Source organism: Geospiza fortis, unplaced genomic scaffold, assembly GCF_000277835.1.
Source record: "Geospiza fortis unplaced genomic scaffold, GeoFor_1.0 scaffold59, whole genome shotgun sequence".
NCBI lineage: Eukaryota > Metazoa > Chordata > Aves > Passeriformes > Thraupidae > Geospiza > Geospiza fortis.
The window spans coordinates 187,758-202,363 of NW_005054381.1; the positions used below are offsets into that span (position 1 = coordinate 187,758).

General features: G+C 48.7%; 1 protein-coding gene across 1 annotated transcript in view; it reads left to right on the forward strand.

Annotated features, from left to right (window-relative positions):
• Nucleotides 1–14,606, forward strand: part of GTF2IRD1 (GTF2I repeat domain containing 1) — a 48,053-nt gene that overhangs the window by 15,273 nt on the left and 18,174 nt on the right. The window contains 10 exon segments of the mRNA XM_031060371.1: nt 2,392–2,512; nt 4,866–4,903; nt 6,541–6,621; nt 8,341–8,430; nt 8,979–9,038; nt 9,581–9,646; nt 10,522–10,705; nt 11,819–11,877; nt 12,050–12,115; nt 13,072–13,155. Coding sequence (XP_030916231.1) covers nt 2,392–2,512; nt 4,866–4,903; nt 6,541–6,621; nt 8,341–8,430; nt 8,979–9,038; nt 9,581–9,646; nt 10,522–10,705; nt 11,819–11,877; nt 12,050–12,115; nt 13,072–13,155 — 849 coding nt within the window.

The following is a 14,606-nucleotide window of genomic DNA, read 5'->3' on the forward strand; positions in this document are numbered from 1 at the left end:
TTGCCTGGGATCAGTGCAAGCTCTGTACTCCCCCTAAAAATTGAGTTTTGAAGGTTTGAGTGAGAATTCCTGGTGTGTGAGGCTAGGCTGGCTCCTGAATCAGGCTGAGCCACAGTAGAGGCAATATCTGTAATTTCAAGAGGAAGAAAATTACTGCTGTGTTCCTCACTGGTAAATTATTCTTTCTTTGACTTTCTTTGCTCTGTGTTTTTACTTCTTTTTTCTCTGAGCTGGAAAAGCCAGACAAATTCTTAACTGTGAGGGTGGCAAGGCCCTGGCACGGGTTTCCCAGAAAAGCTGCAGCTGCCCCATCCCTGGAAGTGTCCAAGGCCAGGCTGGATGGGGCTTGGAGCTGTCTGGGATTGTGGAAGGTGTCCCTGCCCATGGCAGGGGGTGGAACAAGATGGTTTAAGGTCTCTTTCAACCCAAACCAATCTGTGATTCCATGATAAATGGTTCTTGGCAGATACAAGGAGACAGGTCCCCATGCTGTCAGACTCAGCCCACTCTCCAGCAATGCCCTCATACACACCTGGAATATGGCATTGCATCCAGATTTATCACACCTGGGTCCTGGATTGCCTGGGCTTGGCCCACGAGTAAAGACATGTTTTGGGGTGGTGTTTTGTTTTTTTCCCCCCTAAGCTGCCAACTGCACATGCTGGTAGCTCTCCAGACACCTTCTTCCCAGATATCTCTGCCAGCCAGGTTATCCCTCTTGCCCCACGACAGCCCCAGCCCTGAGAGTGCTTCCTGAGCCTGGTGAGGCTGGGGCCACCCAAAACAGGCTGGAGCCACCAGCAGAACCTGGAGGGGGTCCCACCTACCTGGGGGATTTCTTTGTCTAAAGCTGATAATGGCTTTTTTTTTTCCTGAAGAAAAAGATTTCTTTAAGCTCTAGCCCATCCCCAAGGGATGGAGCACTGAGCTGTGTTTTGGGATGCTTGGATTTTCCTTGCATAATGCCTGCATGGTACCTGGGGGAGGCATCATGTACATCTGCATATCAGCTCCAGACCTGTGCTATGGGCTTGTGGATTACATGGTAGGCAGGTGCAAGTGGGTATTTGGAGCTGAGGAAGCAAACCCAGCAGAACTGAGGTGGGTGACAGGCCCCACTCTCCTGACAGTTCCCTGCAGGGCCACCAGAAGCAAAACCTATTAAACCTGGCTCTCTGTGGTTTGTGTCAGCACATCAGCTTGTGCAAAAAAACCCTCATCTGCTGAGTCAGGAGGTGCCATTTCTGCAAAGACATTATTTTCTGAGTGGAGCTGTATTTAAGTTGCCATTTGTGAAGTATCCCAAAGCTTCCCCATAAAGTTTTGCTCACCCTTTAATTAAAATACCCACCACTGCTTGGAAACCTATTTTTGTTACTCCCCTGGGTAGCAGCTTCAGGCAGGCTGTGCTGGTGCAAGAACAAGATTTGGTTCATAGAAAGCACAAATTAAAAGGAGCCTTTTGGACTGTCAGTAGATAAATAGTTTTTTTAAGGTTCTGTGTTTCTGCTGATCCTATTGCCAGAGCCCTGCCCTTTCTCACAGGCTGGAATAAAAAGGAAAGTGGCATCAGGTTCCCATAGATGGAATATGTTTCAGAAGGATGAGGATACTGTAATGGTGCTTTGAGACCAGCAAAGGGCTTTGATAACAGCTGTTTAACAAGACACCTTGTGGTTTCTGCAGCCTCACAATGTAGTCTCACTCTCTCATCTTCAGCTCTTTGCTCACTTCCCTGCCTGATTTTATTTCGTACTCTGCCTTCAGATTACTCTTACCATCTCCAAGGTCATTGATGAGGCTTCATTTCAGCTCCTTTCAGGCTGCTGAGGAGCAGGGAAGGGAGAGAGGAAGTTTTTTATGGTGGCAGGATGCTTCTGTCCCTCCCTGTGTCACTGTGACAGGGATTTCTCCTGCTGCTTGGTGGGTTTGGAGCTGTGAGACAGGGCTGCCTGTGTCTCTGCTACTCTGTGTTTTGCCAAGCTGGCATCCAGTGCAGCACATCCCCTCCCTTGGGACAGGGCTCTCCTCACTTTGGGGCTTTCTTCTGGAACACTGGGATATTTCTGGGTTTTCTGACCTTAGTCCCTACCTCCTGGAATCCTTCTCCTATCAGCCAGCCCTTTCTGGAGATGCTCTTTGCTGGCAGGGCTTTCCAGCACACACATAGTTATGGAGAGGTTTAAACAAATGACCTGCTAATATTTCAACATGTGAACCCAGTAGAATCACACCCTTGTCTTTGCAAGCAGGTGACACTTGAAAACCTGCTCCCCTACCCTGACCTCAGCTCTGGGGCTAGGAGGGGAACAAGCTGCAACATTGGCACCTCCAGTTGCTAATCCTGGTTTTGCTTTTCTCCCAAAACCCACCATGCACACCTGGCAACAGGAAGCAAATTTACCAAAGATCCAACCAAGCTGGAGCCCTCCAGCCCTCCCCGGGAGATCTCCCCCGAGCCTCACCGTGGGGCCACGCTGGAACTGGGGGGGACCTCTCAGGCCAACAGCAGGTAAGTGGGACTTCTGTCCTGTTCCCTGTAAAGTGACATCCCTCAGAGGGTCATTAATGTGCACAGCAGGTTACTGATGTGTTCATCAGCAATGTCCAGTGGGTGTAGGAGGGTGCCATGAGTGTGATTCAGTAGCTGGAGCATCAGGGAGATGTTGTAAGTCCATAATGGGAAGGTGAGTGGCTAAACTGGTGCTGCTTTCCTGCCTCCCTAAAATCCCACTGCAATGGGGTAGTCAGTCAGTCAGCACAGGAGGAGGGCAAGCAGCCCCATCTTTTTGCAAGTCAAAAGTTTGGAATCATTAATTTTGAGCAAAACTGATGAAATGAGGGCCATGTTTGGGATTATCTGCTGGAACTGTCTCTGGTGTTAATGCATGACCTGAAGGATTTACCCTCAGCCCACATTGTAACAACATCCTGCTCATTAAGTGTTGCTTGTTTAGAAAGCTCACAAGGAGCCTAACATTTAATGAAGGTGGGGTTATACAGTCCAGCAGGGCAGGAGATTTTTTATGAGAGTTCCTCTTTCTGTTACAACTGTGCCATGAGCTAGACAGGTCCAAAACATGCTGGCAGCACCTGTGGAGCATATATCACATAGCATACAGCTTTCCAACCCAGACTGGGAGATCCAGGAGGTATTTGTCTCTTTATAGCCCAGTTTCCTTCATTCTTAATTCAGTGGAAGCAAGGTGTAATTTAGCCTCTAAAATCACTTTAAGGAAGAGAGGCAGGGCAGCAGTTTATAGTATTATGAACTGCTATAAGACAAGGAACCTTCTCCCAGCCTTGCTTACACCAATGGAGTGAAGAATGCTCCTGAGCTTCTCTGGCACAAAGCCTCACTGCCCAGCACTGACAGCTCCACCAGCTGGGCTTCAGACAGAGCTGTGTGGTTGCTGAGCTGTGCAGGTCAGGATAGGGAAATAAGGTAACTTTGTCCCATCCATGACATCTCCTGTGTTCCTTTCCTTTCTTGGCCTTTTGATGACATGAACCTGTGACAGGCTGGGTCTCTTCTGGTTCTCCCCAGTGCTGTTTCAGGTTTGTTCCCTTGGATGTGGCTGCTGCATTCCCTTAAAGCATGTCTGGGACAGCAGAACCTCAATGGGTGAGCCTGGCAGTACTGAAATATCACAATTTTGGAGGGCAGAGACCTCTTGAGCTGCCCGGTCTGCAGGGCTGGCATTTGTCTCCAGCTCTCTGGGTATCTTCAGCTTCAAAGGAGGGTTTGTGGGAGATTGGTTTTATTTTCTTTCTGCAAATGAGGAACCTCTGTGCCTCGGTAGGAGTGTGTCCATAGGAATGGACTCCCCAGGTCAGAGTCCTGCTCCAGGGAAAGTGCAGTGTCCAGTACTCCAGGAGAAGGGCCAGACCCTGTGAGGTGTAATGCACTCCCCAGAGAAGCCCTTCCCCAGATTTCCTTGGTGAAAGGTTTGCTTTGACCCGAAGTGGGAGAGTTTAAAACCCTTCCCAAGGCTCCCAGGTAGTATATTTGCCTTCCAGACCAATGACCCCTTTTGCCTTCCCACATTTAGGAAGAACATTTCAAGAGCACTCATGGCTTGGTTTGTGGTTTGTTCTGGTGATTCTCCTGAGTGGGTTTAGGCAAGTGAGAAGTGCTTTTGAACATCCCTCCTGAGCCAACAGGATTTTCCTTCCCCCTGCAGGGCCAGCATTGTGCAGGAGTGCTTTTTCCAGAGTGGTTCTTTAGGTCCCTTACTGCCAAAGGGCTGTGGTTGTCCTTGTTCAAGAGAGAGACAGGAAAGCACATGCATCCTGGGAATGCAAAATAATCTCATTTAGATGCAGAACAAGTTGTGTAAACTCCTGAGCATGTGAAGTTAACTGTAGATGGGAATTTGGGATAGTGCCCAGTTTTCAGTAAAGAAAAGCTTTGAACAGAATAAATATTTACCAAAGCAATTGATTTTTCCTTTCTCCCTATTTTTTACCTCCATGAGTAACCACACTGCAGTAATACTTATACACTGCTCTGTGTCACAAAGGGATGGAGCCAACCAAGTTTTGGGCTGAAAAACAACCTCTCTTGTGTTCAGGAGCTCTGTGCTGCAGTTCCATCCATGGGTGTGAGGAGGCAAGGCAAGGGTGCAGGAGCAGGGTGGGTTTGAGAGCAGGACTCATTTCCAGAGAAGCTCACAGACCTTGCAGCCATGGATGCTCTGCCACTGTTGGGGCTGTGGCTGTGGTGGCCCTGTAGCTCCTGCAGCCCTCTGTGATGCCAGGCAGCATTTGTCCCTCCTGCCAGGCTCAGTTCGCACACCACTGTGTTTTAAGCTCTCTCTTTTCTTACACCATGTCCACCTTTCTTGTCTGCCTTTCCCTTTCAGGTCTGAGAAGTGTAATGTTTCTGAAGGCTGTGAACCAGGTGAGGAATAATTCATTTTCTCTTGCAAGACAGTGTTATTTGAGGGACTCTAGAGAAAGATGCCTGCAAAGTAACTTGAATGTTTAGTTGCCTGATTGCACCTCAGTGCAGTTCTCTAAGGACTTTATCTATTTGATCAGTGCAGAGAGGAAGGCTCTTACCCTCTGACCCTCCAGCTGGGGCCTAAAAATGCACAAATTGAAGTAATGAGACTTAAGCATGTGCTTAAGTGCAAAGCTAAAGGAAGTCTTCACTCTCTGAGTTCCTTTGAAAGCCACCAGTGAGAAGTCAGCAGTGTTGGTATTCTGAGCACCATGAATGAAAAGGAAGTGCTTTTCCACAGATTTAGGGGCTTGGACCCGTTGAAACACCACACCAAGCCATGCTGTCTTGCCTCTCCAAGCTGCAAGCTGGGACTCAGTGCCTTGCAGTCAATCTGTCCCATCCAAAGTGAGGAGATTTATCTTGAGAGGAGGCTGGGCTGAGGACTGTGGGCAGCCTCTTCCTGGGACAGCCTCCTCCTGGGGCAGCTGGTCAGCACAGGCTTTCATCTGCTGGGGTTGAAACCACACTGAATTTCACCAGGGTTCAGCTGGTCTCATCTTGGTGTGATACAGCTTCAGTCAGAACAGGGGCAAGTTCCAGGCATGAGTTTGGGAGCATTAAAATTGCTGGGAGCCACCCACTGCAGACAGCTCCTCTGGTGTCTCCCAACATCCATTGGTGGCCCAGTTCATTTAAAGTGAAGAAAGCCAGGAAATGAGCATTTCACAAGGTCCAGCTGCCAGTTTGTGGGCACCAGCAGCTCCTCCAGCCAGGCTGTTTGCAGAAGCCATGCCCACAGGTGTCCCTTTGGGTACCTGCATGCTGTGGGCTTGATGCTGCTGGGCCACTTGACTGAATCCTTGTTGTTGTGGCAAGCTCAGCTGGTACTGGACTGACAGCTGTCCCTGCCCTGGTGCTGTGTTGGGCAGATTGCTGGATCCTGTTGGTGACTGCCTTCCTGTCAGAGCCCAGGACATTGATCTGACTGCCCTGGAGGACTAGAGACCCTGGCAGGGGGCTCAGAGATGTGGGCACAGAGTCAAAGACACCTGTGCCTTTGATTTTAGCCCATGGAAGCAATTACCAACTTTGTATGAAGATGTACAAGCCAGAAGAGTTTGAATAGGATGATAGTGAATTAATCACAAAGTGAAAAAGTGGAATTTTGGGGGTTTTAGAATGGGGGTTCAAGAGGCAAGATGGAGGAATCTGGGCATGTTCTGTCTTTCCCCTTCTTCTTCTTGTCCTCCATCTTCTGCTGTGATGGTGGCACTTCTGGATTGGTTTAGAGTAGAGACAGACTGTCTAACATAGGTGATAGGTATTGGAAAATTATTGTAAATAATGTACATGTGGTTTTTAGTATAAAAGGATAACACTGCCCTGAGGGTGTCAGTGTGCCTCAACCCGACCTGCTGGACAGATCTCAGAAAGAATCTTAAAGATAAGAAATAATAAACAACCTTGAGAACCAGAGCTGAGGAATCCTGACTACTTCTTTGATCTCAGGGCTGGGAAAAAGAGACTTTCTGACACCTTGGGGTCATCTCGACACCAGAGACCCCATCACCTTCCCTTGCCTTTCCCCATAGGTACCTCAGGAGAGCTAGGTGGGATCAGGCAGATCAAAATCGAACCAGACGAGCTGAACATCATCCAGATCACCGTACCAGGTAGCTGCTGGGGTACCTCTGGGTGCAGTGCTGCTGCCCAGGCAGGGTTCATGTTTCAGCATCATGTTTCAGCATTTTGCTTTGAGAAGAGGCATTTGCAGTGTATTTCCCAGCATGTAAGGTTCCCTCACATACCTGCAATGGTCTTCCTTAGCTGACATAGGAACATACTGAGGTTTTCTGGGAGCATTGGAAGGTGTTTTAGGGCTCTTTGTTGTTTTTCTCTCTCCTTCATTGCTGTCCTATCTTGCCTTTCCCCTGGAGAAAGTGAGCCTGGTTTGCTGCTTTGCTTCATGTGGAGGATCCCAGGTATTGAGTACAGGATGCTTTGGAAGAGATCCTTCATTAAGAAAGCCAGCCTGGTTTGAAGAGTTCATAAAAACTAATAGTAGGAAGGTCTAATAGGTCTAATACTAGGCAGGTTTAATATTCAGCACATGCTAAAAATGTGTTGGAATTGCTGACACTGATGGGGGAGTTCCCCACATTTCAGCCCAGAGGGGTCAGTGGCAATGGGTTGTGATGGAGATGACATGCTTGAGGGGCAGCTGGGAGAATCAGTTTTCCTGTCCTTAGCTGTCCTGGACAGTGCAGCAAATGGTAGGATGGTCCTCAGGGTTTAATGAATGGATTGTTAGCAGTTTGCATTTTTGGTGTGCTTTACAACCATTAATTAATAAGCTCCACAGAGTGAGGGCAGCAACAGAACTCTAACATGCCTGAGGGTGAGTGAATCTGTGGACAGCGGTGACACCAGGCCCCACCACACCAGTTGTTGCACCTAAATTGTAGCAGTCCCCTTAGTAAGGTGAAAGTTGAGGGGTCACTCCAGGATTGGTGTAGAATAGACTTATCTATGGTTACTAGAGGGGAAGGAGAAGGAGCAAGGTATAGTGGTAGATCAAAGGTAGAGTGGTAGATCAAAGATTTTCTTTTTCAACTTGGCAGCTAATGGAAGAGAAGAAAGTTGATACGTGGTAAGCTGCAGGTCCAAGGGAGGAATGGGAAGAATTACCACTTGGCCAGTGCCAGGGAGATCATACCTCAAGTCCAGAGTCCACTTTTTCTGGCCTTATTTGAAGATCAAGTTGAATCAGGGGGAATACAGCTGAAGGCAAGGAGGAGGAGTAATAGAAAAGAGGTGCTCACCTACAGGGAGAAATTGGGATTATTTATCCTGTGAGGTCAGAAGCAACCTGATTGAAGTATATAAATAGTTGAAACTTCATTTAAAGCTGAATTTGGGTGGGTGTTTGAGGACATTGGACAGCCTAGCACTTGAGGAGACAGATTTAATGTAAGGGAAACCAAAAGAGGGTTGATTTTGTTGAGAAAGGCAGCATTAGTGGAACCCTTTCCTACCCCATGTAGTAGCTAAATCAAGCAGCATTCATTTTTTAAGTCAAAACTGAGTGTCTAGATGGAATTAAGCCAAGTAAATAATTTGAACCAGTTTTGCTCTTCACCTTCTGTGGAGGTTAGGAAGAGATTTTTTCTTCTTTCACGAGGTCAGGTCTGTGTCAGGGGTGAGCTCTGGGTGGTTCTGGGAGGAAGAAGGCAGATGCATCTCCAGAGCATCTTCTGGTGATATGTGGGGCTCCTGGGAGTGGGGGGCCCTTTGCTCAGTCCTTGCTGATGGCTGGGACCCTCTGAGGGCTGTTTTGGGGACAGTGTCTCACTGGTGTCAGAACAAAAGGAGCCCTGGGTTTTTGTCCGCAGACCGATCCCCTGCCTCGGTGGAAATGCATGACCCAGTGCCCACGCACGTGGCCTCAGAGGAGTCAAGATACATCCTGGAAACAGGAGCAGGTACCACAAGTGAAGCATCTGGGAGACTGCAGGGTAGGAGGGGTGTTCATGCAAGTGTCAGAAATGAGTAAATACCATTTATGATGCAAAGTGGTGGAGTTTGAGACCCAGTTCCAGGGTCTTGGCCTCAGTGAGGCCAGCCGGGAGCTCTGACAGACTAACTGGTGGGTTTGCTGCATAAACTGGTGGGTTTTCTGGCACTGCTGCTCCTTCCCATCCTCTCTCCAGCTCCAGCATGCTGCAAACCCAAGCCCCTTTGCCCAGAGCACCCCTGGAATTTCCCTGTGGGATACATACTGGTCCTGTGGCTGCCCTTGCTCCTGCTGGGTCTCTCCTCTCCCAGGGAGCCCATGCCAAAGCGTGGGCAGCCCTCTTGTATGGAAGCACTGGATTTATCCTGCCTTTGGAATGCTGGTACCAGCCCAGCCTCTGCTGGGACACTTGCTCAGAGCTTAGTGAGGGGAGGGAGCAGGCTGCAGGACACCTGGAGAACTCCTGCTCATGTCTTGTCTGCTTTTGCTGCTGCTAACCCTCTTCTTCCTTGGCAGAGGCAGAGAAGGGGTCCAGCGAGGAGTCTCGACACGAAGAAAAGCAGATGGAGGGATCAGGTGAGTGTTTGGTGAACTCTGAGCATCATTGCAGGATTTTGGAAGGATGGATGCACACAGATGTATTTTAGGTTGGGTTTTGTGAGCTTCCTATGTATCAGCAAAGCCTTTAGCTCTTTAGCTTTTAGCCTTTGGCCTCCAAAACCTCTGCCCACAGAAGGGCACCATTGTGTTCCTGGGCTCTGTTTTCTCCTCTTGTGCTTGAATTTACTTTTCCTTATGTATGTGTGTGTATATATATATATGTATATATATGGGGGGGTTGGGGTTTTTTTGGATTTTTTTTTTTTGTTTTTTTTTTTCTCCTGGCTGCTAGCTTGGCTCTGTAGCAGGTGCATCCTTGCCCTTCCTTGTTAGGAGATCAGTCTGGAGGCTGCTGTCAGGGGACTAGCACTGATCTGAGGGCATGGAGAGTGAATGACTGTCTCTGCCAGAGGTCAGGCAGGGGCTGCTCACCTGCACAGTGCCTGCCCTGGTAACAGCTGGTTGCTCAGAGCATTTCTCTGTATTGTTGTTTGTTTTTTGGTTTTTTTTTCCTGCAGATGGTATAGGGGACATTTTAAGTCATTTGAGGAAACAAGTTGAAATTTTGTTCAACTCACGATACGGTAAGATAACATTAACACATGTTCATCATGCCAGCTGCTGGCTTGGTCATTGGCCAGTTCCAAACCAGCAGCTGAGTGAAGGTGCAATTGTTCATTGTGTCATGTATCATCACAGAGGCAGTACCAACCTCTCTAACTGACCCCACAGCATGTCCATCTTCAGAGCCATCTGAGACTGGCTCTGTCAGATATGGTGGAAGCTTCTAGCAGCTTCTCAAAGAAGCCACTTCTGTGACCTTCCCCTGCTATCAAAAACCAGGCTGTGCCAAATCGACACAAAGCTGTTTTTTCATCTATCCAAATAGCATGGCTTGGTGTTGGCTGTTTGGCTGCTTTTGGCAGTATTTAGCAGAGCAAGGGGACTCCTCACCATGCTGGGCTGCACAGACTGATGGGCACCCCCAGGCGCATTCCCTGTCTCCTCCCTTAGCAGAGGGGTTTCCATGGGGGTCTGAATTTGGGGTTCCATTGCGTTGTGGAGAGATGCTTGCAGCCTTTATAGGAAAGCAGGATGTGATAATGCAAAATGCAAAAGCCAGCTCCAGGTGGCTGCATGGCTCTGCCCCTCATCTCATGTCTGCCAGTGTAAGGGACATCCCCACAAGGCACAAACTCCCCAAAACCTCTTGAATCCCTCCAGCAACTTTTGGATTGATTTAGAGTAGAAACACGCTGTCTAACATAGGTGATAGGTATTGGAAAATTATTGTAAATAAAGTACACGTAGTTTTTAGTATAAAAAGATAACACCACCCTGAGGGTGTCACTGTGCCTTGGACTGACTTGCTAGACAGATCTCAGCAGGTTGCTGTGCTGCTGTTGCTTAGACCTGACATGGAGGTCCAGCAAACTAATGAGCTTGGGTCCCCATGCAGCGAAAGCCATAGGAATATCAGAGCCAGTCAAAGTCCCCTACTCCAAGTTCCTGATGTACCCTGAGGACCTGTTTGTTGTGGGCTTGCCAGAAGGCATCCTGCTGCGCCGCCCCAACTGCTTCGGGATCGCAAAGCTGAAGAAGATCCTGCAAGCGAGCAACAACATCCAGTTTGTCATTAAAAGGTGAGGAGGGGGGGGTGGCTGTGCCTTGGGGAGGATGTTTGTGCTCAGAGCTCCTGCTGCTGTGCAGTGTCCTGGGGAGCACCCATCAATTGGTCACCTTAAATAAATTTGCTTGATTAGAAGCAGACAAGGGTTGTTGCCTTGTTGGAGCCATCCGTGGGAGGCAGCAATGGTGTTTTCGTCTGTCTCTTCGTGTCTTCTGGGTTTTTAACCTGCTTTTGTAAAGGTTTGGCCACCCCAGCAAGATGGGTGAAGAGGCCTTTAAACTTCAGGGTGCCCTGATGTGGAGCAAGGACTGGGGCTGGGAGCCCTGGAGGGTTTTCCTACAGAAAGTGGCTCCAGCTGAGGTCCAGATGTGCATATGTGCGCTTGGGATGCTGCAGACATGAGGAAGGATGCCAACCCTGTGCTGGGGAGCCATAAGAACTGTGGGAGGGCTGTGAAAAGCCACAACCAATGTAATGCAAGAGCATTGCCCTGATAGACAGAACAGATCCAGCAGAGATGGATTTTAAGATGTCTCGGGTATTTTGGGGGCAGTTTCTCGCCCAAAAGTTCTCGGGTGACTGAAACAGAAAATAAATACTGGGAGCATGGAGATTTTGTGGTGTCAGAACAGCAGCTCTCAGGTCAGCCCAATCATATTTTAGGGTTTCCTCCTGTCCTGATCTCAGATCCATTCCTTTGTGACACAGCTTCAGTGCACCTTGTTAACAAGTCCTACTATCACCTCACTATGCAGCTTTAGTATTAGGTACCCAAATGGCAATTTTTGGGGTCAACTTCATGTTGAAAGAAGCACAGCTTCTCCCATCCCTAAGAAATGCTCAGGACCATATCCACTGAAAGTCTGTAGCTGCTGACTTAAGCTGCTCAGTCATCACCTGCTTAATCTCATCCCAAGAAGTGACACATCAGCTCATTAAAGAGCCTGTCAGCATGAAAACTATGTCCAAAGTTCTCCTGCTGTGTTGCAGGACCTTTTAAATAGAATTAGCCAGACAGAGTGAATGGTTTGTGGCTGTAGGAGTGGTGTCCTGAGGATGCTGGAGCAGCAGTTTGTCCCTGCCAGGGAGGACACTCACATGCCCTCTGCTTCTCCCTGTTTTCCAGACCGGAGCTGCTGGCGGAGGGCGTAAAGGAGTCGGTGTCAGACAGCCCAGCAGCCAAAGGTAGGCTGAGAGACACCCAGCAGCTGGGCTGCTAAGGTCTAGGTAGGAGAGGAGTGAGAGTGGTTTCCTACAGCCTTCCCTCACCACCTTGTTTTTTGGCTGGAAACCCCCTGCCATGCATCCCCCTTGGCAGTGCTGTGATTCCTAATTCCTCTTGTGTCCCCTGTCTCAGCCGCCGACGAGAGGGACTCGAGCGAGGCGCTGCTGGAGGACGCTGTGAAGAGACAGGGCTTCCAAGGTGTGGGGCTGGAGACACGTGGGGGCTGAGGAACAGCCCCTGCCTGCTCTGGGGGCTGCATGGGACACACGTGGGAAAGGAGTGCTGCAGGTGTTGGGGCTCCGGGGGTTGGCAGAGGAGCAAGACAAGGCTGGGAAGGAGGAGAGAAGGAGGTGGGATGAGAGGATGGCCACACTTACTTGACCAGAAAGGACTCCTTCCCTCATTCCTGGAAAATGATGTGAGGTGATACAGAATAAGCTCTAGGTCCTAGCCTTGCCCTCTCCTGGCTACTGCAGAAATTAACCCTGTCCTGACCACAGGAAACTACAAGACAAGATGAACAGCCAGGACAGGCAGTCCCACAGGTCTAAGGAGAGGTTTGAAGCGCTCTGCATGGTGCCCTAATTAACCAGCTTGGCTTATCTCCCTGTCTGACCTTGTGAGATGCATAATTAAGTTTCCAAGCCTAGGGGTTTGCCTTTTCTGGGGCTTTTTCCACCTGTGTGATGTTTGTATAAATGCCACTCGAGTTTAGCTGGCAGTAGCATGGTGGCTCCCCTGGGGGACAGAGTGATGGGGAAAAGCCTGTGGGCTGGACAGGCAAGTGCTGCCCTGCTCAGGCATCTCTACTTGGGCCCCGGGGGCCTGTGAGGGTTTGCACAAGGATGGAGAGCTTTTTCAAAGCCTTTGGTTTCTCTGAGAGGCTTTGGAGTGTGTTATATTTTAATGCCAGTAATTATCACAACTGAATCTTCAATTTCACGTGGCTTTTATTCTTAGCAAACAGGCGAGGGAAAAATAACCCAACATATTTCTGTTTAGATTATTTTTAAGGACTTTGAATGACCCACTCCACAGATTAGCTAATTGCAAGATAAGGGCTTTCCTATAATTAGAAAATGGCATTACTTAAAAGTCATAGAGTGCCTTTTAATATACCAGCAGAAATCTATAATTGTTTCTTTATTTTACAGAAAATTATGATGCCAGGCTTTCCAGAATAGACATTGCTAATACGCTGCGGGAACAAGTCCAGGACCTGTTCAATAAGAAATATGGTGAGAATCCAGGCTTGTTTTATTCCCCCCCCCTTACTCCCTCCTAATTTTTTGCTCTTTATCTCTCCCCTGTGCTCCTGATTCCTTCTAGCCAGGTACTTTTTCTCATCTCCCCCTTGAGCTGCTGGTACTTAGGAGGGCCAGGAGGGAATGGCAGGTCTGGGATTTGGCCCTGTTTGCTGCAGGAGCTGTGGGAGGTTGGGAAGGGAATAGGAACAGACCATAGTGAGCACTGTGGGACAGGAAGATGCTTCTCCCCCTGTTCCTGGAGCAGGGAAATGCTATTTTCCCCATGCTGAGGTTTAGGAATGTTATACCCCAGCTTAGTGTTCCCACTGAAGCATTGCAAACCATGCACTGCTCGTTCACTTGTCCTTCCCCCTCTCCCTCCCCTTGCAGTGGGTTGGAGAGGAGACTTGGAGGCACAGAGGGTAAAAATCACCTATTGAGATATGAGTTTAGTGGAAACAGCCGTGGAATAAGAAAACAAACAGTAACAGCAACAATATCAGTAACAGAGGGAACCAGCACGACCTGACCACTCCCTCTGCCACTCATACTTGACCAGAAAGGATCCCTTTGCTCATTCCTGGAAAATGATGTGAGGTGATATAGAATAAACTCTAGGTCCTAGGCTTGACCTCTCCTGGCTACTGCAAAAATTAACTCTGTCCTGGCCAGAACCCCTCATTCTATACCACTTACATCATGCCAAAATTCTACACTTTCCAAATATATACATGTGTGTGTGTGTATCCACAAGCACAGATATCATTTCTGTAGTCACTGCCATCTGTCCAAGATGTTTGCTGAGTTCATTTAGACCATGATTATGGGTTCTATCCATCTTAGAGGTCTTCCACAGGGCTGCTGTGCTTTTGGCTGGTTGCTCCATCACCAGCTCATGGCTGGTGTATCTGGAGCAGCCCATCCTCATTGGCCATGGCAGTTATGGGCAGTGTCACTCAGCAGCCAGTGTTGAACAGTGTTCAACATTACAAACTGTTCTCACCCAAATATCAAATTCCCTGGAGGGACACATCATGTTTCCCTGTCCCTCTGCAACACCCACCAAGTGCACACAGGGCAAAAACAATCTCACTGATAGGTTTGCATTTGTTTGAGGCAGGACTGATCCAATCTGTCTTCCCTAACACATTTTCTATATGCTCCATGGGGACTTCATCCTCTTCTTCAGCACATGGAGTTTTTGGTTGGGCAGGGCCAGCCTGACTGGTATTGACTAACCAGGTGGCCTTTGCTAAATGTAGACCCCAATGTTTGAAGGTTCCCCAGGCATTGCTGTCAGTGTGAATTTTAGAAGTGCATTGTACCTTTCTGTTTTCCCAGAGGCTGCTGCATGTTCTCAGCACTGGTTAGGCCACACCTGGAGTGTTGTGTCCCATTCTGGCTCCCCCAGCACAGGCAGGACGTCGAGATGCTTGAATGCA